This window comes from Psittacula echo (genome assembly GCF_963264785.1).
Source record: "Psittacula echo genome assembly, chromosome: 3".
NCBI lineage: Eukaryota > Metazoa > Chordata > Aves > Psittaciformes > Psittacidae > Psittacula > Psittacula echo.
Window position 1 is genome coordinate 64,797,649 of NC_137736.1, and position 24,804 is coordinate 64,822,452.

General features: G+C 41.5%; 2 protein-coding genes across 6 annotated transcripts in view; one reads left to right on the forward strand and one right to left on the reverse strand.

Annotated features, from left to right (window-relative positions):
* The window catches only part of GRTP1 (growth hormone regulated TBC protein 1), a gene marked incomplete at its 5' end in the record, with an annotated part of 39,592 nt that extends 36,748 nt beyond the window's left edge, over window positions 1-2,844 (forward strand). The window contains one exon of the mRNA XM_080612346.1: window positions 822-2,844. Coding sequence (XP_080468472.1) covers window positions 822-911 — 90 coding nt within the window. The 3' untranslated portion in view covers window positions 912-2,844. The remainder of the gene's footprint in view (window positions 1-821) is intronic.
* A 148-nt stretch (window positions 2,845-2,992) lies between these two features.
* Window positions 2,993-24,804, reverse strand: LAMP1 (lysosomal associated membrane protein 1). 5 transcript variants are annotated; one of them, XM_080612341.1, is made up of 9 exons: window positions 24,585-24,804; window positions 13,479-13,594; window positions 11,939-12,152; window positions 11,675-11,833; window positions 7,784-8,004; window positions 6,002-6,124; window positions 5,019-5,088; window positions 4,678-4,848; window positions 2,993-4,015 (listed from the first exon to the last, which is right to left on the reverse strand). In XM_080612341.1, the coding sequence occupies exons 1-9, from the start codon at window positions 24,787-24,789 to the stop codon at window positions 3,876-3,878; spliced, it is 1,419 nt and encodes a 472-aa protein (XP_080468467.1). In that variant the 5' UTR covers window positions 24,790-24,804; the 3' UTR covers window positions 2,993-3,875. The 5 variants fall into 5 exon arrangements, with proteins under 5 accessions (XP_080468467.1, XP_080468470.1, XP_080468468.1 ...); XM_080612344.1 differs by lacking the exon at window positions 24,585-24,804 and adding an exon at window positions 24,407-24,540; XM_080612342.1 differs by lacking the exon at window positions 24,585-24,804 and adding an exon at window positions 23,957-24,329.

The window sequence follows — 24,804 nt, forward strand, 5'->3', positions numbered from 1 at the left end:
TCTCCCTGAACAAAACCTTAATTTTTAGTTTAATGCAGTGCAGGCTTCTTTACCAGAATGCTGTTCAGACTGGCTTATTTATAATCTTGTCTCCATAGCTGTCAGTTACAAGTGTAGAAAACTGAGGGGCCCACACATCCGAATTCTAGATTAAAGTACATAAACCTGGAGCTTGCTTCACAGTTTTATTCAATCAGAAGCTTCAGATGAAGCAGTGGAAACAAATGTATTGTTGTAGAGCAAGAAGTCAAAGCAAAAATAGATAATTACAGCTGTGTGGTGGCATTCGAAATGCCTCAAATTCTTACATGTACTCTACTACCCTGAAAGCCTGGTAAAGAAAAAAAGCAAAGGTGATATAGCAAGGGGACTAAGACTGTTGGGTGTGGTTTAGTTTTTTTTTCAGTAGGAACATACTAGTTTATATATGTGTGTGTGTTCCAGAGCTTGAAAAACCTGTGCTAGCACCCCATGAGAAACACACTGGTGCTTTGTATCATTACCTAGAATGGTTTAATACATTGTAAATATGCCTCCCATCCACCAACACAAATGCCTTCTAAAATAACTTTAACTGGACACTTATATTCAAACTAGCTTTTCTATTGTTGTGTTTGTGTAACTTACAGCATTTGTTATGAGCTGCAGGTTTACCATGTTGTTACAGCAGTGTAGAAGAAGATGCTGCTCTGTTACAAAGAGGCCAAAGATCAGTGAGGGTATCAAAGCAGGGATTTCCCACCTCATAGACTTATGTGAGAATTCCAACATACTGTCCAAAGCCAGCGCTTTAACTGAGAATTTTCTCCTTTTGCTGACAGAAAATATTCACAGACCCTGGAACTTTGTCCATGGCAACAATCAACAAACTCCGGGAGACTTGCAGAGAGAAGTTACTTTCTCAGGGATAACTCGCCCCATTTAACCAGGTGGTTAGATACTACAGCAATTGACACATTCCTCTATTTGCACTGACTAAAGCACACTTTAAGCTTTCCATGGGTTAACTGACACGACCAATTTTTCCTGCCTTTCAAGTAAGTGTTGTTAACATTGCGTACTGTATGTCAGACTTAGTAACTGGAACTGGTGGTTCTGTTGTTTGTTGTTGTTTTTTAAGTGTTTTCAGAATAGAATGTGATCAGTGTCAGGATACTCCTTTTAAAAAAGTCACAGGGCATTTTGTAATGTTAAAACAGGTGTACAAAATTGCATATACTTCCTACTGTGTAACTGTAACACCACTGTCATTTGTACAAAATAAATTAATTTGTCAGAACCTGTTTCTTGGTGTGAAGAGGGTAAAATATTTGATCTCATTCCTGGCTGAAATACAAACTTCTTCCTTTTTCCTTGCAGCTACCACTTAAGGAATTCAATAAATATGGCAGAGCACAGGGCAAGACAGCAATGAGGAATGCAACCTTTATCTTCACCAGCAATTACTCTATGCAGTGTGTAACAGCTCTTCAGGTAAAGGCAGCAGGGAACATGTTGAAGTCCAGGCTATGGAAAGCTGCAGAAACAATTCCTCTATAATCACTCCTAGTAGTTTATATTCTTATTCAGGGTTTTCTATCTCTAGCACAGTAGGTAAAAAGTGGCTCAAATGAAACAAGTGAGTCAAGATTTTACTTAAATCTAGAAATAGCATTTCTCATTTTAAGGGATGCTGTACTTCTATGTACTGGTGTACTGAGGTTGCACTACTCATTCTCCCTAAACATTTTGGGAGAAACAGTCATATAGACAGCCATGAACAGGCTTTTTCCTTGACAGAGTGAGACATCGGGCCTTAATGCAAGTCTAAATCTCCTACCCTTGGGCAGAAACAAGCAATGCAGCAGCCCTGCCTCAGCACTAGGCCACTTCCAGGCCTGCTGGAGCCAGGGCCTGTGAATTGCTTTCTTGTCCTTACAGAGCCCTCTCGTGGCCAAATCCTTTCCTTACTGCCACTCGGGAGGGGAGAGAAGACACCTGAAGAGACCAGTTGTTCATGGGTTTTATTCTGCCTGTTGAACAAGTACTGTGGAAAGTCTCACCTTTTGACACTACCCTCCTTTTCAGACTATTCTCCAAGCTACCTTCATGTTTTGTCAAGGAAGGCTTCTTTTTTTTCCCCCCCTCCCTGCAGATTGAATTTCTTTCATTCCTCAGGAGGAAAAAAAAACCCACACCAATTTTTCAGAGGAAGTAGATGAATGCTCTTCTGGACAAGTAAAGGCAGCTACTAACAGAGTATGATTCCAAGCTTCCTATTCTTTATGGTACCAGACAGACAGCTTTTTGGTTGGGTACTGAATTATAAGGACATACGCAGTACCATGCTTACCTAGTTTATTCACCACTAGCAAAATCCACACCAAAATCCAAGGTAGCAGGGCACGTCCACAGCATACCAGCCCTACTGCCCTGCATTCAATTCTCCTTATCAAAAGAACAGTGTTCTGTGCAATGTTTCAGTGTGCCTTGATTCTTGTCCTGCATAGGTGGTACTGTTAACACCAAAACAATACTGCAGGAGGGAATCAGGGAAGCTTAAACGTAGAGGTTCCTTTCCAGCACATCACAACGCACACAGACCTCAGCAGACATGCACCTCCTACTCTGTGGTGAGAATCCAACTTTAAAATAAAACAAACTGTCACTTTCTCAGTCCTTATACTGAGTATCTTAGCAGCACTTTCAGAAAGCGATGACATTTCTCAATAACAAATAATTTAATGGATGAGTTAACTTCTCCAAGTCTTGGGTTACTGATATGCAGAAACTTTACCTGTTTCCAAGCACAAAGTCCAAAGCAAGGGACTGTTCCAAAGACACATACAGAGTTAAGCCTCACTTTTGTGCCACAGAGAAACAACTTAAGCACTTGTTTAACATAACTCCACATTAAGGATTTGCTTAAAGCTCCCCAAATAAAGCCAAGCGAAAACTTCAGCATTTAAACACTTGACCACTGGGTTAAAGAGTGACCAGCAATACTAAGATATACAGAAAAAAAGTGTCTTTATTAGCATTGTTACAGGCAATGCATACATAAGAACTGATCCTTAAAGTGTACAACACCCCAGCCAAGGTGAAAGCAAGAGAATCAGCAGATTGAGATCTATATTGTACACGTGTGCAGTAACAGGATCTCTCTGGACCTTCCAACAGAAGAGACTGAAATCACTTTACAAAAAAAAGGTAAATAAAAATAACATCCATTTTAAAAAAATACCAGCTCCTAATGAGCTGGTGTAGCATCAAAAATATCAAACAGGGGAGTTGTCCAATCATAAAGAGTTCCTGTAAGGTTTGAGTATTGCATCATTCACACCCTGCATATGCTAGGCATTGCATTTAAAGCTTAGTAAAAAATACACACCTAAGAGACAAGGTGGAGTTTAGATTTTAAATTTCAATTTTGTCAGTTGTTACTAAATTGTTTTTAAATGCATCATCAGTATAATTAACATCATCACTGGATGGCAGCAGAACAAAGAACTAACCTTTTCCCTTTGTTAAGAGCTCTGAAAGTGAGTCAGTGTGAATTAGCAACATCCCTCTCTGGAATCTTTAGCTGACACGACCTTATGCCAATTCCGCAAAAAAAGCACCTTTAAAAACTTTCAGCTTGTTTCTAAGTGGGTAAATATTTCAACTAGTTAGCAAAATTAAACACCAGAATCTTCAGAAGTTATTTTCTTTGTGCATAGTTAAATGCTGCAAGATGATTTCACATTTAATAAAGCAGACTTTTAAAGAAGAAGCAATTTGCAAGAAAAGGTGTTCCCTTACAATATCAATCTTAGCTCAGGGGAAACATGTTGGGGAGTTTTCCCAGCCTTTTGCAATTGCTTTTCACCTACACTGGATTTTAGTGCAAGTCATTAAATTGTTTGATATCCAGCATGGCTCCTTTTTCTGCCAATCAAGTAAGCAATCAAGACAATGAGAACGAGACCAGCAAGGGCTGCACCAACTATTATAGGGATCAGCATGTTATTTTCATCCAGTTGACATTCTTCCACTGGAGAGAGAGAGAAAAAGATCGATGTTAAGCACTAGTGCACCAACAGACAGCTACATCCAGAACTTCAGGCTTTTGCTCTCAGCACATAGCTACAACTGGCTCAAGTTCACATCTAGGTTAACTTGCCAACAACAAAAAGGAAGCTAAGTTCACCATGATCGTTCAGGATGAAGTCTTTCTCATACTAGTTGTATGCACAATATAGAGATCTAGAGTAATTCTTGCCTTCTCAAGAGCTATTACTCTAAGCTATATACAAGCACAGCTGTCACAAATATATTCATGTGACTCCTCCCACAGCTATTTTGCTTTAACCACAATCACAAAGGACAGTGTTAACTAAAAGAGTTGGTAACTTCCCAGAACTTGCCCCTTTCATATGACCTTCTGTACACAGTTACAAGAGAAAGTTAACACTTTTCCTTAGCTCTTCTCTGGACCATAAGGAAGAAGTCCTAGTTATTTCAAAGCTTTTTATTACATACTTCTCATGCTAGCCTCAGCTCACAACATCTTACCATCCCACCACCCCAACATCTGTAGTGGGGCACGCAGAGATTAAGGGTAACACCCACAAGCTGACATTTGACTACAGAATAATATGTTTATATTAAAGTGTACTCCACAAATGTTACATTCCCAAAATGTAAACCTCTTACCTGCCCCAAATTTGTCTCCATCAATCTTGAACACCTGGACCTGAACATTAAATACGTTGACCAGGGCTTTGTCCGTGACCTGGAGATTCTCCTCTGCACTACACTTGTAGGAGTTCCCTACTGTAGCTCTCAGCTCACTCATGCTATTGTTTGATGCTTCAAATCTTGGGACTGTATAAGAGAAAGTCTTATTACAGAAACCTGAAGAGCAGAAGCTGTAAGCTTGTAGACTTTAAATTTGATACATTCATCCCCGACATTTCTAACATGTTATTTAATGCAAGCAACCCTTAATATTTACAGAATTAGTCACTGAAGGTAGACTTCTTAAAAGTCCCTACCTTTTGCTTCAGAAGGCAGAGTCGTGCTCACATTCACACCTTGCAGGAAGAATTTTTCAGCAGTTGCATTCTATAAGAAAAACCAAAACATCCAGTAGTTGTCATTTAAGCTAATGATGTACAACATAAGCTGTTAACATTCAGGTTCAATTCTGCATGCATTTTGAGAAAGGTTTTCAAAAGATAGTCCACAATTTGGATTAGCATCCAGAAAAAGAGGATGCACTTGAGAAACTACTCCTTTGGGGGAGATAGGGAGGCAAAAGGGACCATCACCCCTGAGGCTGCTTACTTGACTCCCACACCAGTGGCATAGTCCTGCCCATGCTTTAACCAGGTTAGTTAAGTGATCTCACCTGTGCTACAGATGCAGCTTTGAAGCAGGTCAGTACACCACAGAGATGTGGAGACTCATTTAATAATAACAGGTCAGGGTGATTACAATTTGATCAATCCCACAAGTATTAAAAGGAGCATGAAGCTCTGACAAACATGGTGCATTCAATCCTCAAGGATACGCAGTACTAATATGGCACTGGGACAGGGCTGTGGGAAACTGGACTCCTAGCCACCATAGGAGACCATAAGACAGGCACACGTGGCCCTTGGGCTGTGCACAGAATAATAATGTGGACTTAAATCCAGCTCCAGGCTTGTATGATTGATTAAGTGAGATGCCTACTTGTCACACACTGTTCCCAGGTTGGGCAAGAAGCTTTAGAGTAGTCAATACAATCTTAAATTCCCATTCCAACCAAAATACATGTGTATACATATGTATGTGTGCATGCATACATACATATATATATTCTTTCCTCACAACAGTGACCAAGTATGAAACCCTCTAAATCCTAGTATTAAAAGCAAAGGAAGTATTTACTTCCCTTCCTTCAGTCACATCTTTTTTCTCTCCTACTTGCCCCCGTTAGTCTTCCCCATGTGAAAAGTCCTGCAGATCCTACAGCTTGTTTTGAGACTCTTACCAATGCAAAGTGGAAGATAACCCTTGTTTTCTCAAAGGTCAGATTCAAGACGGCAGACATGTTGTTGCATCTCCCAGAAGAAGTTGTATTATGTGGTATAAAATTCAGCACATCCAAACCCATCTATGAGAGAAGAGGATCAGTTATGACATTCAAAGAGACTAACACATCACCATATGTTCAGCTGACTTCTGGCTTGCTTATGCTTACATGCACACTACATATTACAGATGACTGGCCAGATACACTAGCCCATAAATTGCACATGTAAGTTGCACTTGCATTACCATGCTGGCACAGAGAACACAGGGCATCTTTGCCTAACAAAGCTTTCTGCAGCCAATAACCTGCTGCTTTCTCCACACTAAACTTCCTTGGTCCTAGCATCATAAGTAAACACATCACTAACCACTACACAGGGAACAAGAAGCTATAAAATACTGCTTGGACATAACGAAGGGAACCACGTGTAAGCACAGGCATCTTCCTAGTCACTTCAGTTCAAAATGCTTTAGTTTTGCCCATGGGACATGATTTTGTACTGTCCTGTATCTGCAAAAGGATGTCAGTTAAATACACTTCCCAATCAGTCAACTGGAAACCTTTCAGAAGCTTTTTATTGATCCTTATCTGACTTTCAAAAACCTGTTTGCCAGCTCCTCACTGGTCATTACAGTAAAATCAGCTGTTCCAGCACAGCTAGAATGCCACACAATACATGGCTAGGGAATTTCATGCAATTAAGGTGGCTAAAACACAGTTGCCTTCATAACCAGCTAGTGTACAACCACATACCAGCTATCAGTGCTCCTGGTCTTACCTCTCAGTCATCGGCATCAAAAATGCAATGGATTCCTTTGCATCACCACATACAGCATTAAGCACCTAAATCCTATACAGATACCACCTCCCCACACCAAGTCCTTCAACACCAAGATGCCGCTTCAATTATGGTTGCTTTTGTATATTTGCCCACACTTGTCCTCATTATATCAGATAAATCCTTGTAATCAGCTTGTGATCAGAAGTCCTTCATAACAAAGCTTTACTGAACATCAAAGTTTGCCGACCCCTGGTCGTTGTTTCCTATTGAGGACCTTCAGCAGTCCCTTTGGGATTACTCCTCACTGCTCTGCCTTCCCAGCTAGTGTGTACCAGGTTTGCCTGTGGGGTTGGCAAGCTGGACTTTGCATCAAAAATGGAGGGAAAGAACCAGTACCAGGCTGGACCTTACATAATCCATGAGGCATGTTTGCTGTCAAAATCAGCCCTCCAGTAGCTCATAAGCATTAATGTCAAACCCAAGCCTCCCCGGTGCTAGCTGGAAGTTAACCAAGTCACAAACCTGTCCAGTTTTATAACAGTAATAACCTTCCCTTCTAATAGTCACACACTGTTTTCATTCAGGTGTCTCAGGCCAAATTCTTGGATTTTTTTTTTTTTTAACAGTTTAAAAAGCCTTGTTTAGACAGCATCTTTGATAACAGGATTCCCCCCACTCGTATCTTGATAATTTTTGACTGCTTCTGTGGAACAGCCATGTACATGTATTGGATCTCACAGAAAAGTCTAACACTCTTACTGGACAAAAAAATTACCACTTTCAGTAGAAGAGAACCTTTTGAATTGTCACTAGTCTAGTCAAAGTTAAGCAATTCAAATGGAGTACTATCATGGATGAACACGACAAAGAAATGTGATTCTAAAAGAAAAAAGTTAACCTATAATAATTTACCAAGTCTTCAAATCTGAAGGCTTTGAAGAAAGAAAAAAAATATATACCTTTTCATCTTTTTTTAGATAGGTGATATTAAGCTGTAACCCCATGTAGGCAAGTACACAGGTTCCATTTGGTCCAGTCACATTGTATTTACCAACTGCAGGATTTGAGGGTGATACAGTTGGCACTGGGCTAGTTGTTGTTGGAACCTGGCTAGTAGTCTGTTTAGGAGTTGTAGGCACTACAGCAGTAGTAGAGACCATATCTTCAGCACATTCTGTCTCTGGAAAGAAAGGAAAACAGTCATTACAAAAAGAAAAAATAAAATGAAGCTGTGGGATGCTCTACCTTTTTAATCCTCAAGGGAAAGGAGGACAGAATTTCAAGTAGCTTATTCTAATACAAGATAATAAAAGCTGAAAAATGTGATGGTAAAGCATTATTTGAACTCGTTACGAAGTTTGAGACATTTTTAAAGCCTGGCATGTGAAAGTGACACTTCTGCTGTTATTTACAGAAGTTCACAGTGATTACATCTGCTTTCATTCATGTCTGTCATTTCACTTTGCCATCAAGTCAGGATAAATAACATACTGCTATGCTGACAGAGCCAGTGTTCCTGCTGTATGCTCACAGCAAGGCTAGAACTACTGCTCAGACACTCTAGGCACTTACATGCTAGAAGCAGAAGAACAGTTCTCCTGCCCACTGTTCAAAGTGGTCTCCAAGGAGATACGTTGTTCTCCTTCCCCTCTCTCCCTCAGTTACATTACCAGGTTGTGAGGACCCCATGTCATTATTTTGGCAATATCCACTGTAACATTAAAATGCTACTGGACCTGACACTGCTTCTGATGGCAAATGTTCTACTATATCCTTTCAAGTCAATCCCCCCTTTTGTCCTGCATTAGCAGCTACACACCAGGGGGGTAACAAGGCTGAGTATGGATGTACAAGACAGCCTTCTCTTTTCATCCAGTTCAGCAGCAACTTCCAAGGCAAAAGAAGACAGAAGGAGCAGTGACTCAGATTTATTTGCCAGAGTACTTAGAAACACCTGGCAGCAAGATCTTAACTTGATCTGGGAGCCAACGAGGCTCCTGCATTGAACATCCAAGCCAAAACCAAAGGTCAGAGCAAAGACGTTACTGTAGTAGAGGCTTCCATGTTCTAAGCGAAGGTCATCTCCCCATGTCAGGGATAACAGCTTGCAACTTTGTAAGGATAACAAACTGCAGCAGCAGTCAATTCTGACTCAAAAGGCCTACTTCTAAAATTTAATCCTTGCAGATACCAGATATCTAAGATACAGCCTCTACACTGAAACATCAACTGAACTTTCAATTATGGCTCAGAACAGGGGACTCTAATCACACCTAAAGTCACACAGACTCCAACACAGCATGCTTTCCTATTTCTACTCCATTTATGGAAAGTCAGAGCAGAGGGAATGTGGATGAATGGATGAGTGACCCTATCTTCTGTAGACTGATACTGGTCATGTCCCAAAATGTGATCATTTCTTCACAAAATAAACCCAACAGCAGCATTACTTTGTATCTCAATGGAGAATTTCCCTTCCATCTGCAAGATCTCTGCATGTACAGCCTCTTACTCAAGCTGGCAGAGATGGAAGCAACCAAACCAATTTGAGTGGAAGTCTGCCCTGGGTGGAGTCTTGACGCAGTATTTTTACTGAACCGATTTACAGCACAACTCATAGTAACTCTTCAAGACAAAACTGAAGATGAGACAAATTCTTATGCCTTTCTCTGACAGTTACAGGAAAGCAGCTGACAGAACTACCAACACACATAAAATGAAAGCCTCCTTTTCTTCAGAGCTGCAGATAATCCTTACCATAACCTCAGCCACTAACTTCTAGGTACACTGAGAGAAGTTACCGCCTCTAGTGATACAGATACACCAGATACTGACTGTACATCCCTTCCCTTCCTTTCTGCCCAAATCACCAGCAGAAATATCCTATAACGGAAGAGTTGCTGGGGTTGGGGAGAGGGGAGGCAAGGGAGAATCCCAGATCCAAAGTTTATCAATAACCAGCTACCACAAGGACAGGCGAAGCCTCAAGCCCACAAGAATGGAAAGAATGAACTGATCTCAAAGAACAATGTGATTCCAGGGTCAAAAAGATTTAAAAATGAAAAAAGATAGAGTGAGAATTCTTCAACTATCTGAATTAAAAAAACCTCCAATCTCCCACATGAATGAGCTCATTTTGCAGTGGGAACGAAAAAAGATATCTAGGTGCAGACTCAAGACAGTAATAAAAACTTAGGAATGATAAAGAAAAAACTGCATGGCACTATGGGTAACAGGAATGTGGAAACAAACAAACAAAAAAACCCAAAGCAATAGCTTGAACTCAGACTAGTGTCTACCCCAGGATTACAGAAAATGTTTTTTTCTGAGGATCAATAGTTTCATCAAGACAGTGATCCCTCAGGATGGAGAAAACCAAACATGGAGAAGTGATCATGGCAAATTAAAGCATTTATATTAATCTAAAACAGAAGTATAGGAATAGAAAATAAAGCAAAATGCTGACAACCTTGTGTTGCATAAAGAGCACCCTCCAAAAATAATGCAATATTGATTTTTTTTTTTTTTTCTTTTTTTTTGACCAAAGGACTACGCAAGAACAGGTAACAGGCCAGCTTAAAAGGAAAAGTATTACACAGTAGGGAGATTTTACTGAAGTTTTGTAGATACGTAAACCAGCTTTTTCCAGTATCATGGCTTATGTTCAAGCCTGATAACTGATCACTTAGGTTTATCTGGTGTGATAACAGGATCAAGATATCAATTAAAAAATGAGCTAGTTCAAAAGACTGGAATAATAGAAATCAGATTTTTTAATTTATTTTTTTTAAATGAAAAATGTAGGCCCACATCTTTGCTGCAAACCAGCTTACTGCATGGAAAAGATTTGATCAAGAGAGGATAAACACTGAAATCCAAGCCAGTCATGTGAGGCAGCCATGAAGTAAGTCAATGCCATTATTATCGTGCATCAGGCAAGGCATTTTTCAGAGATATGGGATATACACCTGTTCAATGTATGGATGCATTGAGCAGAAGGCACCTGTTCAATGCATCCGTCTCAAGTGAGCACTGACTACCCTAGTTTTTAAGATTCATTTCAACTTAACAGGTGCATAAAATGGATTAGCAGCATAAGAAAAGTTCTACACTTTCCACAGAAGATAAAGGCTTTCTACTTGCCCCAAGGCAAAGCAAAGACTTGTCACTCCTTAAGACAACAGCATGGGTGATCAGTTTATATGGCTCTTCAGGTTTGAAGAATGTTGCCACAAAAACAAAGGACTTGAACATTCCATTAAGTAGCTTGTCTTCTAATCATTATAGCAGTGAAATTACAAAACGCTTTTCAATACAGGCAATCAGGACAAAGTCGCTTTGTGATCAAGTCAGAGAAAAAACATCACTGTTGCAGCTTACATAAAGCCTCCTGTAGGAAGGCATACAGATCTGTTCCCTATAAACTAGTTCTCTATTGTCTGCCATTATATCACTCATTTTCCCCAGAGCACACAGTGAGTAGTTCAAATCACTTCGATAGAGACATAATACTTGGAAGTTATCAGATACTTCTTAAACAAGGATTTTGGCCATATGCCCAGCTGACCTACTGCAGCGCATGTTTACATCCATAAATACTCATGAACAGAAGGAATGTTCCACAATACCTGTATAAAACCCATGGGAACACAGTGCACTATCTACCAGTCATGGATGCTGACAACCCTACAGATAAAACCTGAAGCAGGTCCCTTCATTTCAAAAAATGCTGCTATGAGAGCTTCAGATCCAGTTTGTACCTGCCTAAATATGATGAGTCAGGACTTAGAAATAATCTATTAGTGGAAAGATTAGCTCATCAAGTATATTTTCTGCTACAAGATACCTACTGTTCATACTGAAAGTGCCATTTGTGAGATAGGCTTCCAAAGTAACATTGCTAAAAGTAACGTTCACATTCTTCATACTGACTTGCTTGGAGCTGATGCATCTGTATTTTGTGCCCATATATGCCTGAATAATAGTTTTATGTGATACTGTCTTCACTCCTATAAAAAGATTACATTGCATTAGTATGTAAAAGTATTTACAGAAACAAGTCAGTATTACATCTGGAAGGGTTATGCAATAAGAACAGGAAGTTTTCATTTTACCTGCAGTTGAGTTATGGAATAAAGTTGCATCTGAGAGATTGTAGTGGAAAACTAGCTCTTCAACTTGGTACTTGTCTGCAAGTTCTGAGAAGTTCAGACTTAATGAATGTCCTGCTCCAAAATCCAATACCAGTAGTGGATGAGATGTGTTACCTTTACCACATGAGCTCTGTGAGCCTACTGTAGCATTTTGTGGAAGAAAGAAGTGTGCAAACTGTGGGGTAGAAAACAACACACATGTAAATGAGCTTTTGCTTACTGCTTTTTAAATATCCTATGAAACTGTTACAAAACATAAGAGCTGATGTTCATATGTGCTATGTCTACTTCTATACCAGTATATAGCAAATAGCATGTTACTGGCACTCAGTTTTCTAAGAATATTACCTTCTGAAATTTGAGGATAAAACAGTAATAACTGCACTTTTTAGACTTCCCTCCCAGCCCCCACTAAACTAGCACTATAAATTTGCATGTACTTTCGTACAAGGTGAATCAAATCTGGCAAACTCTGGATGCGTAAAAAAAAAAAACAGGAGGAAATTTAAGTGTTGCTTCTTGTAGTACAATTGAATATAAACAAAAGCAAGTGGTACAGCCTACGTAGTTTGGCTAAAATACTTTTGAGTTTATTTCATATTGAGAAGTAACATGATACCTGAAGATCAATACAGTGTTTGCTGAAAAGTTCTGAGCTTATTGCTTACACAAAGAAACAGCCAAGAGCACATTATGAAAGTAGTCACCTCTGAATGCAAACTTATATACCAGTGTCAGGAGGATTGCACACCATCTGTACCACTGAAAAAGTGAACTATGCAATATAGCTCAAAACACACACAGCCAGTGCACCACTGGCAAAGTAACAAGCTTTTTTGGTTTTTAATTCCACATCATACTGATTGCTAGGAGAAAAAAAACCATCTTCAGTAACAGTGCCTCAAAACATGCAGCTGCAATGAGATTATAAATAATCAACAATTCCTGTTCAGTAGTGAAGATACCAAGAAAGTAAACTGAAAAGCAGAGAACTTGTAAATAAAAATTCTCAACTTTTCAATAACAGGCTTATGCTGTTAACATGGAACAACTTGTAAGCACTGCACTGGTCTGTAGATGCACTGAAATCTAGAGACTTGCTAAGCAAGAAGATCACAGATTTCAGGCAAATTTAAAAGTTACATGCCAACACCCATTTCAGTTCAGATTTAGTCCATGTAAGTAAAACCAAGTTCACAGAAGTCGACTGATCTTTACAGTTCCAGTGAAAGCCATTTTAGCTACCATTTAGTGGTATTTCAGTCACAAAATTAATTACGCACATGTATTGTTTGTGGTGGTTTCAGGCAGCCTTAATGCTGTTTAATTAGAAGAAGCTCCAATAATAACTTGATGCAACATGACTGGAAGGGAGCACATCTTTGCTGAAGTGGTTTTTACGCTTAGATATTTGCCCAAAGTTTAAGTACTGTGCACTTGCAGAAATACCACAGATTTTATAAACACAAATTAGAGACAAACAGTGAAATATTCCCCTTACCTCTTTTTGCCCATTGATTTTGTACTCCACTGAGAAGGCTACTGTCATATCAGCAATTATGCAGATCTTGCCACTCTGATCTTTCACCTCAAATGAAGAGGAAGCCTGTAAAAAGCCTGTTAAGAATGACAAGTGGTTAATTTTGTGTCATATAATTTTATTTTTTTTTTTGATCGCAAAGAGAGAAATATGTACAACTCTACATTTGGGAGTACATCCTAAACAACAGTTTCATTTGGAAATTCCTGTATTAATGATCTCTATACTACCTTCAGCATCACTAATGCACAGAGGGCAAATTTAAAACACCATGTATAAAAAGACAAAGCCACCCAAACTAAAACTGTTGACATGCTGGGTCCTCAGAGGGCAAGAAAAGCTTGCAACAAAAACCAGTCATAGTGTTCAAGGCAGCTGATTAGTGTTCATCCTACACAGCTTCAGCCAGAATTGACTTAGCATATATGATCTCGCATGCCTACAGCACTCAGCCTTCCCCCCACAACACATCACACAGCCTTCGCTCCCGCTGTACCAGGACACTCAGCTGTACATGCCCTGAATGCAGCATTAAGAAAGCTTGGATTGACTGCTGTTTTGGAGGGACTGCCAAAAATAGACGATGGAGCATGACACCATTGCCAGGAGAACTTCGCTTCACTGTCATCACGCTTTCTGCGCTTGAGAGGAGGATGGGGGCCAAGACCTTGACACAGGCAGAGGTTATGTGTTCCTGACTGGTTTAAGCTGACCTCAGACTGAGCTGCACACAAAAGCACAGCTTTCCCCCCATCACTGCTCTCCAGCCCACCAGTACAACTGACCACACTAGTACTGACTTAACAGGGTCAGAACATACAGCAAGAGGAGCACAGGATTATCCTTTCTGACAGCAGACCAGCATCCACTGCCAATGAAGCTTCACTAAGGGAATGTGCTGCAGCAGGCTGGATACAGCCGAAAAAGCTGTTTATCTCTTACTTCATTTGCAGTACGGGCTAACTGGACAGCACGCCTGAATCTGAAATCACACCAAGGTCTTCCAAGTTCTTCAATTTTCTTTTTTCTGGTTCTTAACTTGTCACCACACACACAGCCAAAGCAAACCTCACGGCAGAAAGCCTGCATGATTCTCATGCTACCGCTTTACCAGCCTGCATTTCCAACAACTTCAGTCTTGCAAAAACCTGATAAAGAAAAAAAGCATCTGCAAAACATAAAGCATTCTATCTCCAGCAATTAAGCTTTAGAGTCAAACACACTAATCCATTCAGCTGCTGATATAGCAAAAAGGTTCAGTCGAGGGATTATCCATTAGCTAGCTTCCTTCCCCAAGAAGTTTTGAAAAAGCAAATCCCAATTTTAAAACTTTTCACTCCAAAACTATGGTGCAAGACTATTATTAGGAAAACTTTGACTCCTGACAGCTGGACTTTGATAGAAGGCCCTTCAGTTGCAGGAATACAGCGGAAACAATTTCTTTGGCACTCAGCAAGCATTTTCCCTTGTTTCTTTCGCCTTAGCAACACTATACCCTCTCCTCAGCACCAAAGGGAGGCAGAGCTTTAGCTGGAATCCGTACACTTTACCCAGTTGTTTGAAGAGTCCAGACTTGAAACCAGAGATAGGCAGAAGAGAGAAATTTCTTGAGAATGGATAGTGTAGAAAACTGGTGTTTCAAACCAAAACTGTACATCTGCCCTTCTGTGCAGCTCAATGTTCATTCAGAAACATGTATTCACAAAGATGATGTTACTTATTGCAGTTCAGAGCAGCACTAGAAACAGCCGATGCTCCTCCGCATGGAAGTTTCAACTTGCAAAGTTTCCTTCGATTTTAATTTACATCTGGAACTTGTTTACATTTTACCTAAGCACTTGTTCTCCCAACAGCAATCTGATTATGCTTTCTTGAAGTTTTCTGGCACAGCATAGAAAACAGTGTAGAGGCAGGGAATAAAGTCCACGGCTACTTGAACTAACACTACCAATGGAAAATGTGCTAGAATGAAAACATTCATTGTGCACGCTGACTCCCTTGTTTGATAGCTATTAAAAGTCTTGGCAATTTTAAAGCTAAAAATAAACAAGTAATAGGCAGCAAAAGAAAAAACAATGCCAAAAAACAAAAAAGCACTACAACAAAATCAAAACAGCTTTAAAAATAGATGCAGAAGAAAGAAAAGACTGAAAAACAATTAAGAAAAATGTTGTTGACCTAAAGGAAAATGTGACAGACACTACAGATGATTCAGAGAACAACAGAAAACAGTGCAGAGATACCAGAAAGCATTAAATGGGAGAGAGATACCAGGAATGAAGAGATTACAAATCAATAATAGAGAATAAGGGGTGTGAACAAACAGTAGGAAATACCACCTGCCTAGCTGCTAAATTCTTGCCAGGTTAAGTTCATACCATGCTACGAATCCCAATTTCGTTATTGTGAAACAAACTATAAAACCCCATTTTTCCTTAATAAGAGTTCAGCAGCTGCTGGATATGCAGTGTCAGTGATGAGACAGATGCATCCAGCACGAGACACTGAGCTGTCCTCAATGAAGTGGCAAGAGGGCTGCTTTACTGTGCATAAGCTGATGGCAATAACAGCAACACCTGTGCTGCAGCATCATCTGCTCCCATGGTCTTGAAGGAATGTGGATGAAAGAATGAAACACAAGGGACATAGGAACAAAGAAAATCCAGAACACACACAGAACAACAAATCAAGACACTGAGGGAAGGAAGGTCCTGCCTACTTTTCACTCCAGCAGCAACTGTAGGGCAGAGGAACAGCTCACTGGGCTTTGCAAGAAAGCAGCTGTTGAGTTTGCTCAGGCAGTTTAAGTGTGGACTAGTGATTAACGCATGAATCATCACCAGCCCACAAATAGCAAGAGCCTACAGTCAAAATGTCAGGAATACAGAAAAGCAAACTGATCTTGAATTAATCTGCCCTGGGAATATTTCTAATTAAGTTACATAAACCATTGCTCAATTTTTTCATCAATGTCCAGCTGGAGACCAGTAACGAGTGGTGTCCCTCAGGGATCAGTGTTGAGACCGGTCTTGTTCAACATCTTTGTCGGTGACATGGACAGTGGGATTGAGTGCGCCCCCAGCAAGTTTGCCGATGACACCAAGCTGTGTGGTTCGGTTGATACGCTGGAGGGAAGGGATGCCATCCAGAGGGACCTTGACACGCTTGTGAGGTGGGCTGATGCCAACCTTATGAAGTTTAACCATGCCAAGTGCAAGGTCCTACACCTGGGTCAGAGCAATCCCAGGCACAGCTACAGGTTGGGCAGAGAAGAGATTCAGAGCAGCCCTGCGGAGAAGGACTTGGGGGTGTTGATCGATGAGAAAATGAACATGAGATGGCTTCAGTGTGCGCTCACAGCCCAGAAAGCCAACCGTATCCTGGGCTGCATCAAAAGGAGCGTGACCAGCAGGTCGAAGGAGGTGATCCTGCCCCTCTACTCTGCTCTCGTGAGACCTCACTTGGAGTATTGTGTGCAGTTCTGGTGTCCTCAACATAAAAAGGACATGGAACTGTTGGAACAAGTCCAGAGGAGGGCCATGAGGATGATCAGGGGACTGGAGCACCTCCCGTATGAAGAGAGGCTGAGAAAGTTAGGGCTGTTCAGCCTGGAGAAGAGAAGGCTGCGTGGAGACCTCATAGCAGTGTTCCAGTATCTGAAGGGGGGCTATAAGGATGCTGGGGATGGACTCTTCATTAGGGACTGTACTGACAGGACAAGGGGTAATGGGTTAAAACTTGAACAGGGGAAGTTTAGATTGGATATAAGGAAGAAATTCTTTACTGTAAGGGTGGTGAGGCACTGGAATGGGTTGCCCAGGGAGGTTGTGAATGCTCCATCCCTGGCGGTGTTCAAGGCCAGGTTGGACAGAGCCTTGGGTGGCATGGTTTAGTGTGAGGTGTCCCTGCCCATGGCAGGGGGGTTGGAACTAGATGATCTTAAGGTCCTTTCCAACCCTAACTATTCTATGATTCTATGATATCTACAACTTGAGAATACTGCTTGTACTTCTCGTAACAATATCATTCTTTGCTATTCAACGCAAAAGCTGGTACGACCTCCAGTTTCTTAACTTCAGACTTTAAACGCTCCTCATAATAAACTGCAGCACCCTGTATGACAACAATCTCTGTTAGAGCAAAGGCAGTACTACAGTGACAATGTGCACCCACAGTCCAGAAAGCCAACTGTATGTTACAGCATGACCAACAGGTTAAAGGAGCTGATTCTGCTTCTCTACTCTGCTCTCATGAGACCTCACTTGGAGTACTGTGTGCAATTCTGGTGTTCCCAACATAAGAAGGGCATGGAGCTGTTGGAGCAGATCTAGAGGAGGCCACAAGGATGACAAGGCGGTTGAAACACCTCTCATTATGAAGACAAGCTGAGAAAGTTGGGGCTGTTGAGCCTGGAGAAAAGAAGCTGTGTGGAGACCTAACAGCAGCCTTCCAATGCCTGAAGTAGGCCTACAAGGATGCCAGAGAGGGACTCTTCATAAATGAGTGTAGTGACAAGACAAGAAGTAACAGATTCAAGCTTAAACAAAGAAGATTTTGATTAGATATAAGAAAGAAGTTCTTTACTGTAAGGGTGGTGAGGCACTGGAACAGGTTGCCCAAGGAAGCTGTGAATGCCCCATCCCTGGCAGTGTTCAAGGCCGGGTTGGAGGGGGCTTTGAGTGACCTGGTCTACTGGAAGGCATCCCTGCCCATGGCAGGGGGGTTGGAACTAGATGATCTTAAGGTCCCTTCCAATCCCAACCATTCTGTGATTCACACAGCTGAAGAACTCCTAGACTTTTCAATAGCAAAAACTAAAAGTTTTGTGAAGTTTATTATTCTCTTGGCTGGAAACACTATGTTACAGATATCTAGTAAAGGAACCATCAGAAAAGTACCAGCATCAGAGAGTTTCCACTTAGTTTAGATGCTTCCTTTGTATTTCAATAGGTGCTGGAAAACGGCTGCTACATATTTACTCTAGCTATGTATTTTCAATTGAAAATCATAGGATAATCTCTCCCTTTATACCTTTACAACTTTCTAAAGTTAAGAGTCTCATGCAAGAAAAGATCAAAGGTACAACTGTGAAGCAACAGCTAGTTACGTCATTTAAACTAAATCCAGCATCCTTCCTTATCTAACATACCTACATTAAAAAAAAAAAAAAACAAACAGAGCATATCAACATTGAGATATAGTAAACAAGTCAAAACAAAGACTTCTTTGACATATAACAATTTAAAGAAATCTCAGAAAAAGTTGCTTTAAACTACAAACTACAATGTTAAGAAAACAATCCAGCACATTTGAACAATCTAAATCGGAGCCTGTTTGAATACAGCTCTTAGAAGGCCATATTCCTCATCTCTTGACCACACAAAAGTGACTTCAGGTTTCAACCTTATTATAATTGAAATCTTGTTAGCCAAGCACAGCTATCCTTGAGTTATTCTCCCATTTAATGGAAACCTACTGAAGGTGAAAGATGAATGGTGTTGTGCTCTAAAAAACCTGAGCATATATCAATGGTAATTGTTTGCACTGTCTGCTTGCAAAGAGGACTCTGGCTACTATAGTTAATGATTTACTTTGTCTCAATTTTTTATTAGAAACATTGACAATAAGGACCTCAAACACAAACAATACTTTTTTATAATTTGGGGTTTGTTAACATAGTTACGTTTCCTGTGTAAGTAAAAAAACTCCTTAGCATTTTTCTTCCTCTCTCTTGGAAAAAAGGACAGCAAGCTACCCAAATCGACCTGGGTACATATTCCTCATCATCAGTAGTTCGAGCAATACAGGTATCTTGTGAATGGGGCTGTCTGCAGTTACACCAAGTGACTATGGCATTAGGGAGGAAAACCATGGGTGCAGCAGCCCAGCTAACTTAACCACTCCCATATATGCTGCGACAGTGGTTCAAAGCATCACACCTACAGCCTGGTCATACACATCAAAGACTCCTCGGGTACAGCCTACCCTGTAATTACTATGCAGCAGTAATCTGCAGGTAAGGGATGCTTGCTGACAGAAGCCAGCACTACACAATTATTCTGTATCTAAGCTAGTCACTACTGTGTTGCCCAGCACCTTTGCCCAGAGGTTCTTAGGGTATACACAGTGAACACTGCTATCCATGGGGCATTAATCCAAAGAGATAAGAAATGCTGGTTCTTATCTAAAAAGACCATTTATTTTCTGTTGTACAGAAGCTATCAGTAATTTACTCATTCTGATGGTTTGAAAGGATCCTATCATCTCAGTATGAACAAAGTGGTGACCTTAGTTACCACGTTAGACTCCTAAATCTATGCCAGAGAAGAGAATGGAAAAATCCCTGAGGAGTTATGCTCTCCTCTGATGACTTGTCTTCTAATGTAAGTACCCCTCCCAGAGGTACACTGAGTGCAAGTCCTTTTTCAGAAGACCAAGTCACAATCACTTGCTTACAATCCAGGATCTATACTACCTGGGGATAGTACAGAAATAAAAATGCAATTTTTTGAAAGATCATTCTATTTACTAACCCTGACATTTCTGGGGAGCAACTGAAAGAAGGAAAATCCATTGACAGGCTTGATATGCACGAACAACTCTGCGTGAAACAAAGATAGTTTTCATAAAACTGAGTTACACTCACCTGTTACCAAGAGATTCTGAAGACTGAATGCAGGTTATCTGGAAAGCCTAATAGGAAAACACAAGGCTGGACCCATTTCAACTGCTGTTGGACACACTTGAACACAAACAGTGGTGGAAAGGGTGAACAGAGCTTAATTCAAGGATGGATGAAAGTAGTTTAGGAGAGAAGAGAATCAGCTGCACGTGCGCAGGTACAGCACCTGATTATATCAAGTTCCTGATCCGGCCCTGGAAGATACACCCTTGTCAACTAACAGACAAATTCATGCAGTCTCAGATTATGGCTTTGATATTGGTGATTTGCGTTAAGGCAGCAAGCATTTTGTTTCTCAATTTAAGTCTGCAGTCTGAATGACCTCTGTCTTTATAAACAAATTTATAAAAGTACAAAAGCATTAAAAATGAAAGGTTATTCAGCAGCTGTGCACTTGCCATTTAGCCAGAGAATTGCACAATTGCATTTAGTCATATGAGGCTTTTTTACAGTTTCCTATCTAGAGGAAGGAAGTCTTGGGATGGTTCTACAGCAGCTGATTACATGAGTGCACTGGAAGGTCTGAACTCCTGTGGCTAGACCCTTTTCAGCATTCACACAAGTCCATTTTGCACTTGCTCTGGTTAGCGCTGCTGTATCACACCACAAAACTAACACACGTCCTTCAAGACAGCTGGCAGCCTCAAATAACATTTGGAGGAAGGAGCACTGTTTTAATTTAAAGACAAGGCCTCACCAGAGGAAAGGATATTGGAAAAAAGATAATACGACTGCCTTAGTAAAAATAGTCTCCTAGTTGTATTAAGAAGAGAGTAGATCTCACCTCTTTCAAGGAAAGTAAAGACATACTGGTGTTCCCATATTACACAGACTGAATTCTGCCTTGTTAAGAAATCAGAAGTTACTGAAGTTACAGATACAAGAAAACTCAATACAAGATACAAATACAAGAAAATTACATTTAGTGTGGACTACTGTGCTCAAACCTGAACACTGGAGAGGGAACAGCTAGGTAAGTGCCGACTGTGCAGAGCTGAACCACATTTGGAACTCTGTACTCTACTGCCAGGGTGCTGCTAACACTCTCACACTTTGAATTACAGTAGAGAAAGTAATACTGACAGGAGTCAGTGGTGCTGTCAAGTGACAGAAAGGTTAAGAAACCATTACCCTGAGATTGAAAAGGACACCAGTCCATCTTATAGTCAGATGCACAAAAAACCATGGAAGCCTGATTTACCAAAACATAAGGTAAATTTTAAACCATATAATTTAGAATTAAGATAATGCAATGAAGCATTCAAATAGCTGTTGTAACTATTGCCACTGTCATACCCAAAAGGGTCTCCTGCCAAGCTTAAGAGAATAAATGCCAAGAAATCCATTAGGGCACCAAGCTTCCTCAAGGAATTTTTAAAAAAATCACATCTGACAGAGAAGACAAACTGTTGCAGGTAAGCTGTAACAAGTAAAAGCAAGGTGTGCCTTCTTAGGGCTAGATATCAGCTACCTTTGAGACAGCTTAACAGAGATAACAGCAGTTAACATCTCAATCTCATCTTTTCTTTGAGTAGGATTCCTCTGTAGCTAGAGGCAATCCTTCAGTTTATCGTCTGCCACTGATTAGAAAATACCCTATTCACTACAGAACAATCTAGAAGCTGGTTTCACAAAAGACAAAACTTCTTAGTCAACCTGAATGGGAACCTAGGGACCATATCGTAAAAGCAGCATATCAGGGAGCCTGTAGAGTTTTCACTCAGCAAGTAAGGAGTTACTTCTTAAGTCAGAAAAGCTGCCTTAGTCAAAGCTGAGTAACCTATCACAGGAGGACAGCCTTGGACTAGCACACAAATTCAGATCCTTAGAGACTGTGTCAACACTCTTAAGGAAGTTATCAAGCAAACACAATGTTAAGGACAGCATTTGGTAAAACCATGCTTTGGAAGTCGCATATTAAAGTCACTATATTTTATGAAAACTAATCTATACTCTGCCTCAGTCCATACAGCTAGCAACGCCAAAGCTGAGTGAAACAATACAACACCAAATTACTCACTGGCAGGAATTTATTATCCAAGTTTCTCTCAACTATCCCTACATTGGTAGCAAGGTTTGAAATTCCCCTTCGGTCGAGAGTTGTGCAATAGAAACACATGGATTATGCGTCAGTAACCCTGAAGTGGCATCACACTACCTTGGTCAAGCTCATTTTTCCTTCCTCAAATCTCAGACTCTTCCATTAGTTACTCACTAATAGTAAATCCATGTCTGACTCTAAACTTAGGTTTTCAGAAGTGTTCTCTGTTGTGTTTGTTATCTCGGTAAGGGAAAAAAAAAAAACCCTGCCGGTGCTCTAGGAGTCAAAGAGCACAAGCAGCAATGTTGGGATTGGCAGACAATCCAACCATCCCATTGTGCTCAACAACAGACAAACACCATCTTCCTCCACATTTCAAAAAGCAGCAGCTAAATTTGAGGGGAGGCATTTAATTTCCTGTAGTCCTCTTTCCCTGTATTACCTCAATTTTTTCATTCCAGATGCACACTTGATACTAGTAAGGAAATTCATCACAAAACACTTCATGCTGATATACGAAATATGCAGCTTGGTGCTTGCTGCTCAGCGTGAATGTAAAACCGAAACAGTAAGTGAGGCGTGGTGAGGTATTCTGCAGGAATAAAAAATTCCTATTGTCCCAAAGTCAAGGCATTGTCAAACAAGCTTTCACATCTGACCCACCCATGCTAATCCTTCAGCCTCCCATGATCATTACCTTACCCACACTCAGATGACTAAAAGGCTGCAAATGAGCTAAAAACTCCTGAAGAACTCAGCTCCTATCTTCTTATCTCCTAATTCTCCCCTCACTACAGCCCAAGCCCTGCCACTATGGCAGAAAATGGAAGAGGTGATCTGTACTCCAAGGAGGAGTCTCTGTATGCGCCACAAAGATTATTCCTGAAACTGTAAAGTTATGTAGAAACACCCAGCTACTAGACATTGGTGCAAAGTCCCAACTGTCAGTAAATAGTTTCTCTGTGGTAAAATAAATTAGTCTGCTGCCTCAGCTGCAGAAACTTAACACATTTAACATGCCAGAAGGTGACAAACCTAACACAATTAATTATGTTTGTAACCACTGATTAAGCAAGGGAAAAGCTACCACAGTCCTAGAACCTATTATCTGTGGTACTACTTAAAAACTATGCAACCTAACTAGAAAGCAAACAAAATTCTTCATTTAAGCCATAACTATATTAAATAAGCTAAACACACAATTCTCACTGCAACAGCAGTTCAATGACACTTAAGCTGCCAATACTAACTAAAAATCCAGCATGATAGCACTGTAAGTCACTGTGCTCACTAGACTGGCTAACAAGGGCTGGATATTTGAGCCACTCAGTGCCCCTTGTGAGTGACACCTTTTGGGCTCAGTGAAACTGAAGTACCATCAACAATGATAAAGATATTTACTACCAAAGAACAGTTGAAAGAGTTCTAAAGACTGTCACAATCTCCAAAATGACTGCAGATAGCCGTGCTCAACTGCTATTTTACTCGGGCAGTATTTTTGCTGGCCGCTGAAGAGGTTTCCTTTGCTGCCAAAGCCACATTCAGAAACTTGATAGTGTCGCATGATGTGGCTTTCAGAGCAAGAAACCTGAAGCAACACAGTTATTAGTAAACAGGCAAGACACTTCCTCACCAAACAGTCTTGCTGCACTAACAAACCTTCTCATCAAGGCACTAAAATCTCTCTATCCCAGCGACATTTCAGATTTCACTCACGGTATGGCACGATGAAAGACATTAAGTAATGGAGCATTATATGCTTTATAGGAAAGGGCTACTTCCCAGCAATGACATCAGTAGTTCCTGCGTCTCCATGCCTCGTGGGAGGCAGAGGTGTGATTTCAGGATCTTCCCAGAGCGCTGTCCGTAGATTCAGTGCAGATACTCAACGAGTGTTCCCGGGCACCACACCAAGCGCAGCCGCTGCCGCCTTCCCTCCATCCTTACCCTCGTACCTCCAGCAGCTGTCAGAAGCTCTCTCACGCCGCAGGGACCCGGTGCAGTTGAAGGGAAGCGATGATCTCCTAATGTACCCGTCACCTCCCAGCAGCCCCGAGCTGTGCCCGGCGACCCCCACGGACGGAATATCCCCAGTTCCCCGCCAGGCCGAGGCCCAGCTGGTTGCCGCCACGCCCAGGAGACCCAGGACCCCCTGCCCAGAGTTACCGGCTCGGAATAGCAACAGCAGGTGGGCGCCCGCGGGCGGGTTTCCAGTGACAGCAGGTGCCGCGTCCAGTGCCGCCGGCCCCGGGGCCACGCCAGGCCGCGGCGACTTCCCCCGCGCCCGCGCTCCCCCTGCCCGCCACCCCGCCGCAGGCCGCAGCCGCCTCGTCCCTGTCCTTACCGAGCAGAACGGCAGCCGCGAGCAGCCGCCACGCGCCCTGGGCGCGAGCCATGGCGGGTTCAAGGGGAGTGGCGAGGCGAGGCGAGGCGAGGCGAGGCGGCACCGGCGGGAGCGCAGAGCAGGGGCAGGGGCGAAAGCGGCGGGGGGCGGCGGGGGGCAGCGGCGCACCGGGCTGCGGAGAGTGGCGACGGCCCCGGTCGGTCATATGACCGCTGACGTC